This window comes from Myiozetetes cayanensis, unplaced genomic scaffold (assembly GCF_022539395.1).
Source record: "Myiozetetes cayanensis isolate MyiCay16 unplaced genomic scaffold, myiCay2020 scf167, whole genome shotgun sequence".
Lineage (NCBI taxonomy): Eukaryota > Metazoa > Chordata > Aves > Passeriformes > Tyrannidae > Myiozetetes > Myiozetetes cayanensis.
In genome coordinates this window covers 11,255-25,090 of record NW_026087348.1, presented here as the reverse complement: position 1 = coordinate 25,090, position 13,836 = coordinate 11,255, and the positions used below count along the sequence as shown (strand labels likewise).

Genomic DNA, 13,836 nt, shown 5'->3' with positions numbered 1-13,836 from the left:
CAGGGGCACAGAGACCCCCCAGGGGCACAGAGACCCCCCATAAACAGAGACCCCCATAAACAGAGACCCACCCATAAACAGAAGAACACCCCAGGGCACACAGACCCCCAGGACACAGAGACCCCCAGAAATAGAGACAGGGGCACAGAGACCCCCAGGGGCACAGAGACCCCCATAAACAGAGACCCCCCCCATAAATAGAGACAGAGACACAGAGACACCCAATGACCCAGAGACCCCCAAAAGCCAGGAGACACCCCCAAAGCCCAAAGGATCCCCCCTAAACCAAGGGGTCTCACCCCACACAGACTTGGGGTCCATGCCCCTCTTTTTCTGCCCCAAACCACGGAGTAACCCCCAAACTCAGAAACCCCCCAAACTCAGAGACCCCTGAAACTCAGAGACCCCCTAAACTCTGAGACCCCCTAAACTCTGAGACCCCCAAACTCAGAGAGCCCCCATCATCAGGAGACCCCCCAAACCCCAAACCACCCCCACAACCCGGGGGTCTCACCCCACACACCATCGGGATCCACTTACCCCCCCAAAGCCCCCAGGTCAGCCCGGGGGTCCCCAGAGCCCCCAGAGCCCCCAAACCCCCAAAGCCCCCGGAGGGAGGTACTCACTGGGGTCGTGGGGGCGGCAGCTGCCACTGGGGGTAGGCGTTGCCCCAGCCCTGGGGGTACTGGTGGGGGACCCCGGGGCTGCGGGACAGGGGGTCAGAGTGGGAGGCCCCAGGACCCCCCACCCCCCAAGGCGGTACTCACTGCGGGGGACACCGGGGGCCCTGGCTGAAGAGTCCGGGGTTGAAGGGGCCCATGGGGCCGGCGGGGCCGGGGAGACCCCCGGGGCCGGGCCCGGGACCCACGGGACACAGGGGACCCTGGGGGAAAGGGGGTCATATTGGGGTACAGGGACCCTGGGGGGGAAAGGGGGTTAAAATGGGGCTGGAGGACACAGGGGACACAGGGACCCTGGGGGGAAAGGGGGTCATAATGGGGTACAGGGACCCTGGGGGCAAAGGGGGTTAAAATGGGGCTGGGGGACACAGGGGACCCTGGGGGGAAAGGGGGGTCATAATGGGGCTACAGGGACCCTGGGGGGGCAAAGGGGGTTAAAATGGGGCTGGGGACACAGGGGACCCTGGGGGAAGGGGTCATTATGGGTACAGGGACCCTGGGGGCAAGGGGGTTAAAATGGGGCTGGGGACACAGGGGACCCTGGGGGGAAGGGTCATAATGGGGTACAGGGGACACAGGGGACCTGGGGGTCATAATGGGGCTGGGGGACCCACGGGACACAGGGGACCCTGGGGGGCAAAGGGGGTCATAATGGGGCTGGGGACACAGGGGACCCTGGGGAGCAAAGGGGGTCATAATGGGGTACAGGGGGACACAGGGGACCCTGGGGGAGCAAAGGGGTCATAATGGGTTGGGGGACACAGGGGACCCAGGGGACCCTGGGGGAAAAGGGGGTCATTATGAGGGTACAGGGACCCTGGGGGGTCATAATGGGCTGGGGGACCCACGGGACACAGGGGACCCTAGGGGGCAAAGGGGGTCACAACAGGGCTGGGGCACAGGGGACCCTGGGGGGCAAAGGGGGTCATAATGGGGCTGGGGGACCATGGGGGCAAAGGGGGTCACAGCGGGGCTGGGGGACCCCAGGGCACTTTCTGGGAGCCCCAGGGAGGTTTGGGGGTGTTGTGGAGGTTTTGGGGGTGTTGCAGAAGGTTTTAGGGGGGTTTTTGGGGTCCCAAGGAGGGGTTTTTGGGGTCCCTGGGGTTTCTGGGGTGCCCCCACCTCAATCTTCTCCTCGATGAGCTGCTTGGCGTGGTCGATCTGCTGGGGGTCTGGGGGGATTTTGGGGTCCCAGGGAGGGGGTTTTGGGGTCCCTGAGGTTTTTGGGGTCCCAGGGAGGGGTTTTTGGGGTCCCTGGGGTCCCCCCACCTCAATCTTCTCCTCGATGAGCTGCTTGGCGTGGTCGATCTGCTGGGGGGTCTGGGGGGATTTTGGGGGTCCTGGGGAGGGGTTTTGGGGGTCCTGGGGTTGTTGGGGTCCCTGGGGAGGGGTCTCAGGGTCCCTGGGGTGCCCCCACCTCAATCTTCTCCTCGATGAGCTGCTTGGCGTGGTCGATCTGCTGGGGGGTCCCGCGGATGACGAACAGTTTGAAGTTGGGGTCCCCGTTCGGGGGCAGCTGCCGCGAGATCTCCACGAACGCCCCCGTCTGCTGGTTGATGGCCTTGACGTTCTCCCCCCCTGCCCCCAAATCCCAGGGTCAGAGAGGGGACCCCAAAACCCCCCCGGGTCAGAGAGGGGACCCCAAAACCCCCCTGGCACACCCAAACCCCTCTGGGTCAGAGAGGGGACCCCAAAACCCCCCAGGTCAGAGAGAGGACCCCAAAACCACCCGGGTCAGAGAGGGGACCCCAAAAACCCCCTGGGACCCCCAAACCCCTCTGGGTCAGAGAGGGGACCCCAAAACCCCCCCGGTCAGAGAGGGGACCCAAAAACCCCCCCGGTCAGAGAGGGGACCCCAAAACCCCTCTGGGACCCCCAAACCCCCCTGGGTCAGAGAGGGGACCCCCAAACTCCTCTGTGCCCCCAAACCCCCCCCCGGGTGTTTGGGGTCAGTCTGGGGTTCCCAGGGGGATGTTTTAGGGATGTTTTGGGGGATGTTTTGGGGATGTTTTGGGGATGTTCAGGGGGTGTTTGGGGTCTGTCTGGGGGGTCCCAGGGGGATGTTTTAGGGGATATTTTGGGGGCTGTTTGGGGATGATTTTGGGGACGTTCAGGGGGTATTTTGGGGGTCTGTCTGGGGGTCCAGCCCCTCTCACCTCTGCCGATGACCAGCCCACACTTGTGGGTGGGGATGGAGAAGGTCATTTCCCCCCCGGGGGGGCCCCAACTGCCCTGGCCCCGCCCCGGCCCGCCCCTGGGGCAGCCCGGCCCGGGGGTCCTGGGGGCCGCTCTGTGGAGAGAGGGGAGGGGGCTCAGGGGGGGGCAGAACGGCCCCGAACCCCCAGACCCCCAAAACAACAGCCCAAAAACCCTCCCTGACTCCTCAAACCTCCCTGAGCACGCCAAACCTCCTGACTCCCTCAAAACTTCCTTGACCCCCAAACCTCCTGACCCCCCAAACCTCCTACGATCCCCCAAACCTCCTGACCCCCAAACCTCCCTGATCCCCCAAACCTCCTGACCCCCCAAACCTCCTGATCCCCCAAACCTCCTTGACCCCCAAACTTCCTGACCCCCCAAACCTTCATGACCCCCCCTGAAAACAGCTCCTGGCCCCCAAAAATCCTCCTTGACCCCTCCCTGACCCCCCACCAGTGTTCCCAGTGCTCCCAGTTACCCGGAGGCTCTGCAGCAGGTCCTGGATGATCCCGTAACACCCCTATACCCCATTCCCAGTGCTCCCAGTATCCCCAGTGCTCCCAGTTACCCGGAGACTCTGCAGCAGGTCCTGGATGATCCCATAACACCCCCACACCCCATTCCCAGTGCTCCCAGTGCTCCCAGTTACCCGGAGGCTCTGCAGCAGGTCCTGGATGATCCCATAGTGTCCCCACACCCCATTCCCAGTGCTCCCAGTCTCCCAGTTACCCGGAGGCTCTGCAGCAGGTCCTGGATGATCCCATAGTGTCCCCACACCCCATTCCCAGTGCTCCCAGTCTCCCCAGTTACCCTGAGGCTCTGCAGCAGGTCCTGGATGATCCCATAGTGTCCCCATACCCCATTCCCAGTGCTCCCAGTCTCCCCAGTTACCCTGAGGCTCTGCAGCAGATCCTGGATGATCCCACACCCCATTCCCAGTGCTCCCAGTGCTCCCAGTCTCCCCAGTTACCCGGAGGCTCTGCAGCAGGTCCTGGATGATCCCATAACATCCCCACACCCCATTCCCAGTGCTCCCAGTATCCCCAGTGCTCCCAGTTACCCGGAGGCTCTGCAGCAGGTCCTGGATGATCCCATAACACCCCATTCCCAGTGCTCCCAGTGCTCCCAGTATCCCCAGTTACCCGGAGGCTCTGCAGCAGGTCCTGGATGATCCCATACCCCATTCCCAGTGCTCCCAGTGCCCCCAGTATCCCCAGTTACCCGGAGGCTCTGCAGCAGGTCCTGGATGATCCCATAACGCCCCCACACCCCATTCCCAGTGCTCCCAGTATCCCCAGTATCCCCAGTTACCCGGAGGCTCTGCAGCAGGTCCTGGATGATCCCATAACGCCCCACACCCATTCCCAGTGCTCCCAGTATCCCCAGTGCTCCCAGTTACCCGGAGGCTCTGCAGCAGGTCCTGGATGATCCTGGCCGCGTGCTCGCAGCGCTCGGGGGGTCCCATGATGTGGGCGATCTTCTCTGGGCCCGTCCCGTCGTCTGCGGGGTTTTTTGGGGGGTGGGGGGCTCAGGGGGTGTCCCCGCACCCCAAACCCGGCCAGGGGGGGTTTTTGGGGGTGGGGGCTCAGGGAGTGTCCCCACACCCCAAACCCGGCCAGGGGGGGTTTTGGGATCGGGATCCCAACCCCAAACAGACCTTGCTTGAACTGGATCCGCACCCCGGCGTCGTTCTGGATCTTCTTGATCATCTCCCCGCTGCGCCCGATCACCACCCCGACCGAGTGCCGGGGTACCGGCACCTGGGGGGGAAACAGGGGGGGTTTGGGGTGAAAAATGGGGAGCTTGGGACATCCCGACCGAGTGCCGGGGTACCGGCACCTGGGGGGGAACAAAGAGGAGTTTGGGGTGAAAAATGGGGGATTTGGGACACCCCCACGGAGTGCCGCGGTACCGGCACCTGGGGGAAAAATGGGGGGTTTGAGGGTGAAAATGGGGATTTGGGACACCCTGACCGAGTGCCGTGGTACCGGCACCTGGGGGGAACAAATGGGGGGTTTGGGGTGAAAAATGGGGGATTTGGGGTGGAAAACGGGGGGTTTGGGACACCCCGACCGAGTGCCGCGGTACCGGCACCTGAGGAAGACAGGGTTTGGGGTGAAAAATGGGGGGTTTGGGGTGAAAAATGGGGGATTTGGGGTGAAAAATGGGGGATTTGGGGTGAAAAATGGGGGATTTGGGACACCCCCACGGAGTGCCGCGGTACCGGCACCTGGGGGAGGGAAAAGGGGGGTTTGGGGTGAAAAATGGGGGATTTGGGGTGAAAAATGGGGGATTTGGGGTGAAAAATGGGGGATTTGGGACACCCCCACGGAGTGCCGCGGTACCGGCACCTGGGGGGGGAAAAATGGGGGATTTGGGGTGAAAAATGGGGGGGATTGTGATGAAATGAAAGATTTTAGGGTCAGCACTCCCATCGATGGGGATACAAATGGGGTTTTCTGGGGAGAAACCAAAGGTTTTAGGGTAAAGCCAAACATTTTCTGGGTAAAAGCAGAGATTTTTGAGGTGAAATCAGAGGTTTTAGGATAAAAGCAGAGATTTTTGAGCTGAAATCAGGGGGTTTATGATAAAAGCAGAGATTTTTGAGCTGAAATCAGGAGTTTTACAATAAAAGTAGAGATTTTTGAACCAAAATCAGGGGTTTTAGGGTCCCACTCACGTCGATGCCCCCGCCCAGCCGGGCCCCGTAGTCCGAGCGCTCCCCGAAGCCGCCCTGGTCGCGCTCCCGCAGGATGTCCAGAACCATCTCACAGGCTTGCTGGGGGCACATTTCGGGGCTCAGGGGGTTGGGGTCAGGGGGCAGGGTTTGGGGTCAGGGAGACATTTCGGGGGCTCAGGGGGTTTGGGGTCAGGGGGTCACTGAGGGGTCAGGGGGCAGGGTTTGGGGTCAGGGGGCAGGGTTTGGGGTTGGGGGCAGGGTTTGGGGTCAGGGGGCAGGGTTTGGGGGTCAGGGGGGTGTTTGGGGTCAGGGGGCAGGGTTTGGGGTCAGGGGGCAGGGGTTTGGGGTCAGGGGCAGGGTTTGGGGTCAGGGGGTGTTTGGGGGTCAGGGAGGGTTTGGGGGTCAGGGGGTTTGGGGGTCAGGGGGTTTGGGGGTCAGGGGGGGTTTGGGGGTCAGGGGCAGGGTTTGGGGTCAGGGAGGGTTTGGGGTCAGGGGGCAGGGTTTGGGGTCAGGGGGCAGGGTTTGGGGGGGTCAGGGGGTGTTTGGGGTCAGGGGGGGTTTGGGGGTCAGGGGGCAGGGTTTGGGGTCAGGGGGTGTTTGGGGTCAGGGGGCAGGGTTTGGGGGTCAGGGGCAGGGTTTGGGGTCAGGGGCAGGGTTTGGGGTCAGGGGGCAGGGTTTGGGGTCAGGGGCAGGGTTTGGGGTCAGGGAGGTGTTTGGGGTCAGGGGGCAGGGTTTGGGGTCAGGGGCAGGGTTTGGGGTCAGGGGTCAGGGTTTGGGGTCAGGAGCAGGGTTTGGGGTCAGGGGCAGGGTTTGGGGTCAGGGGGGGGTTTGGGGTCAGGGGTGTTTGGGGTCAGGGGGCAGGGGTTTGGGGTCAGGGGAGATTTGGGGGCTGCAGGGGGGTTTGGGGTCAGGGGGCAGGGTTTGGGGTCAGGGGGCAGGGTTTGGGGTCAGGGGGCAGGGTTTGGGGTCAGGGGCAGGGTTTGGGGGTCAGGGGGTGTTTGGGGTCAGGGGCAGGGTTTGGGGTTAGGGGGTGTTTGGGGGTCAGGGGGTGTTTGGGGTCAGGGGCAGGGTTTGGGGTTGGGGGGTTTGGGGTCAGGGGCAGGGGTTTGGGGTCAGGGGTGTTTGGGGTTGGGGGGCAGGGTTTGGGGGTCAGGGGGCAGGGTTTGGGGTCAGGGGCAGGGGTTTGGGGTCAGGGGGCAGGGTTTGGGAGTCGGGGTGTTTGGGGTCAGGGGGCAGGGGTTTGGGGTCAGGGGGCAGGGTTTGGGGTCAGGGGCAGGGGTTTGGGGGTCAGGGGCAGGGTTTGGGGTCAGGGGGCAAGGTTTGGGGTCAGGGCAGGGTTTGGGGTCAGGGGCAGGGTTTGGGGTCAGGGAGGTGTTTGGGGTCAGGGGCAGGGTTTGGGGTCAGGGGGCAGGGTTTGGGGTCAGGGAGGCAGGGTTTGGGGTTTGGGGGGCAGGGTTTGGGGTCAGGGGGCAGGGTTTGGGGTCAGAGGGCAGGGTTTGGGGTCAGGGGGCAGGGTTTGGGGTCAGGGGGCAGGGTTTGGGATCAGAAGAACAGGGTTTGGGGTCAGGGGGCTCAGGGGGGTCACTGAGGGGTCGGGGGGCAGGGTTTGGGATCAGGGCAACAAGGTTTGGGGTCTGTTTTGGGGCTGCCTCACCTGCACCTTGTAGGGCTCCCCGATGATGCGCAGGGGTTTGTCCACGTTGGTGTTCTGGGAACCGTCCTGGATCAGGATCATCTTCACCCCGGCGCGTTCCTGGGGGGGACGGGGACCCCTCAGGGCTGAGACCCCCAAAACACCCCCCAGTGCCCCCCCAAAACCCTCCAGTACCCCCCTAAAACCCTCCAGTGACCCCCCAGGCCCTCCAGGGGGATTTGGGGGGTCCCTGGCCCTGTTCGAAAGTCTCTCCCTGTTCCCTGAGAACCAACCCTGCCTTTCCCTGCAGGGATCAGCACGGACCCCAAACCCCTCAGGGACCCCCAAAATCCCCCCCAAACCCCTCAATGACCCCCCCAAACCTCCCAGTGACTCCAAACCTCCCCAAACACCTCAGTGACCCCCCAAGAGTGTTTTTGGGGTACCCAGATGTGCTTAATGGTCTCTCTCTGTTCCCCAATAGCCAAACCTGCTTTTCCTGGCGAGATCACCAGGGACCCCCAAATCCCAAAGTGCTCCCCAAATGCCCCCAAAGGCCCTAAACCCCCCCCCAAACCCCTCAGGGACCCCCCAGGGGTGTTTTTGGGGTACCTGGAGCTGTTTGATGGTCTCCCCCCCCTTGCCAATGACCAGCCCAGCCTTCCCTGCAGGGATCATCAGGGACCCCAAACCCCCCCAGACCCCTCAGGGACCCCAAACCCCTCAGTGACCCCTAAATCGCCCCAAATCCCCCAGGGGTACCTGGAGCTGTTTGATGGTCTCCCCCTTTGCCAATGACCAGCCCAGCCTTCCTGCAGGGATCATCAGGGACCCCAAACCCCCAAACACCCCCAAATCCCTGAGTGACCCCAAATCCCCCTCAGACCCTGAGTGGCCCCCAGGGTACCTGGAGCTGTTTGATGGTCGCGCCCCCTTGCCAGCCAGCCCAGCCTTCCCTGCAGGGATCATCAGGGACCCCAAACCCCTCAGGGACCCCCCAAACCCCCCCAGATCCCCCCCAGGGGTGTTTTTGGGGTACCTGGAGCTGTTTGATGGTCTCCCCCCCCTTGCCAATGACCAGCCCAGCCTTCCCTGCAGGGATCATCAGGGACCCCAAACCCCCAAACCCCTGGCTGACCCCCAAGCATCCCCAAATCCCCCAAACCCCTGAGTGACCCCCAGCCCCCATCAAAAGCCCCCAGGGGGTACCTGGAGCTGTTTGATGGTCTCCCCCCTTGCCAATGACCAGCCCAGCCTTCCCTGCAGGGATCATCAGGGACCCCAAACCCCCCCAGACCCCTCAGTGACCCCCTAAATCGCCCCCAAAGCCCCCAAAAGCCCCCAGGGGGTACCTGGAGCTGTTTGATGGTCTCCCCCTTGCCAATGACCAGCCCAGCCTTCCCTGCAGGGATCATCAGCTCCTGCACCGTCCCGTTCTGCCCGTTGGCCGAGTCGGGAAGGGGCCGGGGGCCCCTGCCCAGAGGCGATGTCGTCCAGCAGGGCCTTGGCCTTCCTGGGGGGTGGGGGGTCACTCGAGAGGCTCTGGGGGGATCTGGGGGTCCCAGGGGAGGTTTGGGGGTCCCAAAGAGGGGTTTGGAGGTCCCAGGAGGAGTTTAGGGGTCCCAGGAGGAGTTTGGGGGTCCCAGGGGGTTGGGGGTCCCAGGGGTCATTTGGAGGTCCCAGGGGTTGTTTTGGGGTCCCAGGGGGTGATTTGGGGGTCCCAGGGGTGGTTCGGGGAGTCCCAGGAGGAGTTTGGGGGTCCCAGGAGGGGTTCTGGGGGTCCCAGGGGTGGTTTGGGGGTCCCAGGGGTGGTTTTGGAGATCCCAGAGGTTGTTTGGGGGTCCCAGGGGTGGTTTTGGGGGTCCCAGGACTGATTTTGGGGGTCCCAGGGGTTGTTTGGGGTTCCCAGGAGGGGTTTGGGGGGTCCCAGGGGTTGTTTTGGGGGTCCCAGGAGGGGTTTTAGGGGTCCCAGGGGTGGTTTAGGGGTCCCAGGGGGGATTTGGAGATCCCAGAGGGGGTTCTGGAGGTCCCAGGGGTGGTTCTGAGGGTCCCAGGGGTTGTTTTGGGGGTCCCAGGGGTGGTTTTGGGGGTCCCAAGGATGGTTTTGGGGGTCCCAGGGGTGGTTTAGGGGTCTCAGGAGTTGTTTGGGAGTCCCAGGGATTGTTTGGGGATCCCAGGATGGTTTTGGAGATCCCAGGGGTGGTTTGGGGGTCCCAGGGGTGGTTTTCGGGGTCCCAGGGGTTGTTTTGGGGGTCCCAGGGGTGGTTCTGGGGATCCCAGGGGTGGTTTTGGAGATCCCAGGGGTTGTTTGGGGGTCCCAGGGGTGGTTTTGGGGGTCCCAGGGGTCATTTTGGGGGTCCCAGGAGGGGTTTCTGGAGTTCCCAGGAGTGGTTTGAAGATCCCAGGGGTGGTTTTGGAGATCCCAGGGGTTGTTTTTGGGGTCCCAGGGGGGTGTGGGGTCACTCACTGCACGGCCTCCGGGGACCCCGTGAGGGACACGCTCCTCTCGGGTAACCCGCCGCTGTCTGGGGGAGGGGGGCTCAGCGGGGTCAGGGGGCTAGCGGGGTCGGGGGCCTCAGCACTTTCTGGGGAGTCCCCAGGGGGCAGGAGAGGGTTTTGGGGCCCAGCCCCTCACCTGGGGAGATCTGCACCTTGCACCCGAGTCCTGCTGGATCTTGTTGATCTGCTCCCCCTGCCACGATGACTGGGGGCACAGACACACACAGGGGGGTTGGGGGTCCCTGAACCCCAGGGTCCCTAGAGCCCCAGGGACCCCAGAGCCCCCGGCCCCCAGCCCCACTCACTGAGGCCCACCATGCCGTCGGGCACGCGGTACTCCTCGGTCACCGTCGTCCTGGGGGGCACGGGGGGGTCAGGGGGCACAAAAAACACCCCCAGAGTACCCAAAATATCACCAGGGTACCCCAAAACAACCCCAGGGTACACCAAAAACAGCCAGGGAACCCAAAAACAGCCCCAGGGCACCCAAAACACCCCCAGGGCACCCAAAAACACCCCCAGAGCACCCCAAAACAGCCCCAGGACACCCCAAAAACAGCCAGGGCACCCCAAAAACAGCCAGGGCACCCAAAAACACCCCCAGGGCACCCAAAAACAACCCCAAGGTACCCAAAAACACCCCCAGGGCACCCCAAAAACAGCCAGAGCACCCCAGAAACACCCCCAGGGCACCCAAAAACAGCCAGGGCACCCCAAACACCCCCAGGGCACCCCAAATATCACCAGGGCAACCCAAAAACACCCCCAGGGCACCCAAAAACAGCCCCAGGGCACCTCAAAATCACCCAGGGCAACAAAAACACCCCCAGGGCACCCCAAAACACCCCCAGGACACCCCAAAAACAGCCAGGGAACCCAAAACACTGCCAGGGCACCCAAAAACACCCCCAGGATACCCCAAAAACAACCAGGGCAACAAAAACACCCCCAGGGCAACCCAAAACACCCTCAGGGCACCCAAAACCACCCAGGACCCCCAAACCCCTCCCCAGGACCCCAAGCCCCTCCCCAGGACCCCCTCAGCCCGTCAGGTCTCCCCAAAGGAGCCCCAGGACCCCAAGTCCCCTCTCCAAAACCCCCTTAACTCTTTCCAAGCCCCCAAAACCTTCCCAGGACCCCCAAAAAACCCCAAATCTCAATCCCCCCTTAAAATCCCCAAGACCCCTCAAAGCCCCCTCCCACTCCCCTGAAGCCCCCCAGGCCCCCCCCCAGAGCCCCCTTACCTGGGTGGGGGTGGATGGGCCCCATGGGCGCCGGCAGCGCTGGGGGGACCCGACCCGTCTGGGGGTCCCCCTGTTTGGGGGCCTGGGAGGGCCCAAAACCCCGGGACCTCCTTCTGGAGACCCCAAAATGCGCTCAGAACCCGCCGAGAGGCAGACAGGACCCCAGAACCCCCAAAACCTTCCCAGGACTCCCAAAACCTTCCCAGGACCCCCAAGCCCTCCCAGAACCCCCCAGGACCCTCCCAGGACCCCCAGAACCCTCCCAGGAACCCCAAAACCTTCCCAGGACCCCAGAACCCTCCCAGGACCACCCAAAACCTTCCCAGGACCCCCAAACCCCATCCAAGTCCCCACCACCCCACCCACCCCAGAGCCCCCAATTACCCCCAGCAACCTCCAAACCTCCCCCAAACTCCTCTGATGGGACCCCAAAACCCCCTGGGGACCCCCAACCACCCCCAGAGACCCCCAAAGCCCCCTCAGGTAACTCCAACCCCTCCAGGACCCCCAAAACCCTCCCTGGGACTCCCCCTCCCAAAGCGCCCCCTCCTGGCAACCCCTCAGTACTGCAGGAGCCCCCAAAGAGCTTTGACCCCCAAAAACCCCAAGACCCCCAAAAACCCCAGGACCCCACAAACACCCCCAGCCCCCCTCACCGTCCCCTGCGTGGCCAGTTTCTTGCTCTCGGGCTGATCTGGGGAGGGGAGGAAGGAAAGGAGGTTTTAGGGACCCTGAACGCCCCCAGATTTGGGGGTCCCCCGTGCTCTGGGGGGCCCCAGGTGTGGGGTCCCCAGGCCTTACCACCGTCCTCCAGCTGCCGCTTCTGCCCCCCAAAGCCCCCGAAGTCGGGGGGTTGTTGTTAGGCACGGGCGGGGCGTCCCCCGATCTTGGCCGCGATCTGAGGGGTGTGGGGACAAAGGGGGTCACCCCAAAATCAGGGACCCCCCCGGGACCCCCAGAACCCTCCCATCGACCCTGGGACCCCCAAACTCCCACTGAGACCCCCTTAACACAGGAACCTCCGTGGGACCCTCAACTGCCTGGGACCCCCAAACCAGCCTGGGACCCCCCAAAATCTACCCTGGGACCCCCAGAACCAGCCTGGGACCCCCAAAACCAGCCTGGGACCCCCCAACTCCCCCCAAAACTGCACCAGGGACCCCCAGAACCAGTCTGGGACCCCCCGAACCAGATCAGGGACTCCTAAAATCCACCCTGGGATCCCCAGAATCAGCCTGGGACCCCCCAACTCCCCCCAAAACTGCACCAGGGACCCCCAGAACCAGATCAAGGACTTCTAAAATCCACCCTGGGACCCCCAGAACCAGCCTGGGACGCCCAGAACCAGCCTGGGACCCCCAAAAATCAGCCTGGGACCCCCCAACTTCCCCCAAAACCACAGCAGGGATGCCCAAAAAACACTTTGGGACCCCCCCAAAACCAGCCTGGGACCCCCCAACTCCCCTCAAACCCACACCCCCCAAGCCCTCCCTGGGACCCTCAAAGCCCCCTCCCCCCCTCAGAAGCCCCAGAGCTGCCCCCAGGACCCCAAAACCTCCCCAGGATCCTCCCCAAAACACTCCCAGGATCCCCAGGAACCCCCAAACTCCCCCAGAGACCCCCAAAATCCTCCCACGGGACCCCCAAAAACCCCTCCACAGAGCCCCCAAAGAACCCCCACCCGCCCCACACCAGGGTGAGCCCCCAGGACCCCCAAAACCCTCCATGACCAGGGGGTTCCCCCGGACCTCTCCCAGGACCCCCCCAAACCCCTCCATGACCGGGGGTCCCAGACCTCTCCCAGGACCCCCAAAACCCCTCCATGACCGGGGGTTCCCGGACCTCTCCCAGGACCCCCAAATCAGCACGAGAGCCCCCCCGCCCCCATCAACAGCAGCAGAGACCCCCAACAAAGCTGAGATCGCCCCCCAAACTCCCCTTGCGCTCGTCCCGGGGAGAACCCCCGTTAATCGGGGTGTTAATTACGTTAATTGCGGGGATTGCGGCGCCGCGGGGCGCGGAAATCAGGGCGGGAGCCCGGGAATTGGGGAGCCCTAGGAATGGGGGGGCAGAGCAGAGAATTGGGGGTAATTACGGTAAAGGGCGGCCGTTACCGTATTTACGGCGCCGGGACCCCCCAAAAGTTCCCGGGGGCGGCGGGACCGGGGGGGGGTAATTACGGTAAGAGACGGTAATTACCGTAATTACGGCGCGAGAGCCCCCCCCGAAAATCGGGGAGCGGCGGGAATTGGGGAGGGGGGAAAAACCGGGAATTTGTGGAGGGAAAGCGGGAATGGACACAGATCGGAAATGGGGGGCGCGATGGGGGGGTCCGATGGGGCAAATCCCCCCCCTCCTCTTTCACGACCCCCTGGGGTGTGGAGGCAGGGCCTCCCGGCAGGACCCCTGAGGAGCTCGGAGGGGAGGGGGGCGTTTCCGCGGGGGCTCCCGTTCGCCGCCCCCACCCCGTACCTGCCGCGCGCCTGCACCGCGTCTGCGAACGCGTCCTTGCGCCCCGTCCGCCGCCGCCGCCGCCGCCGCCGCCAGGCCCCCTCCAGGCCCCCGCGCCCCCGGCGGGGCCGGCCGAGGGGCGCGGCGAGAGGCAGGCCCCGGGCAGGGGCAGGGGCGGCGCGAGGCCAGAACTCGGACATGGCGGAGGCGGCGACGGGGCCCGGGCCGCGCTCCCCTCACGGCGCGCGGGGCACGCTGGGAGCGCGCCGGGACGAGGCCCCGCCCGCCGCGCGCAGGGGGGGCCAATCCGCGGCGCCGCTCGCGGTGAGTGACGGCTCGCTCGGCCAATCGGCGCGGGGAGGGCGGGAGCGGGCGGTGAGTGGCGGGGGCGCGGGCCAATCGGAGCGCGGGGGCCGCGGCGGAGGGGGCGGGACCGCCGCGCGCCGCCAT

At 64.5% G+C, this 13,836-nt stretch overlaps 1 protein-coding gene across 1 annotated transcript in view; it reads right to left on the bottom strand.

Annotated features, from left to right (window-relative positions):
* KHSRP (KH-type splicing regulatory protein) overlaps positions 1–13,836 on the bottom strand; it is an 18,719-nt gene extending 4,883 nt beyond the window's left edge. Inside the window, 21 exon segments of the mRNA XM_050311794.1 lie at positions 627–704; positions 768–883; positions 2,098–2,258; positions 2,837–2,952; positions 2,954–2,970; positions 4,279–4,379; positions 4,537–4,639; positions 5,560–5,658; positions 7,214–7,312; positions 8,545–8,671; positions 8,673–8,705; positions 9,660–9,717; positions 9,828–9,854; positions 9,857–9,884; positions 9,974–10,055; positions 10,944–10,974; positions 11,576–11,629; positions 11,737–11,833; positions 13,401–13,453; positions 13,456–13,577; positions 13,679–13,836. Coding sequence (XP_050167751.1) covers positions 627–704; positions 768–883; positions 2,098–2,258; positions 2,837–2,952; positions 2,954–2,970; positions 4,279–4,379; positions 4,537–4,639; positions 5,560–5,658; positions 7,214–7,312; positions 8,545–8,671; positions 8,673–8,705; positions 9,660–9,717; positions 9,828–9,854; positions 9,857–9,884; positions 9,974–10,055; positions 10,944–10,974; positions 11,576–11,629; positions 11,737–11,833; positions 13,401–13,453; positions 13,456–13,577; positions 13,679–13,836 — 1,760 coding nt within the window.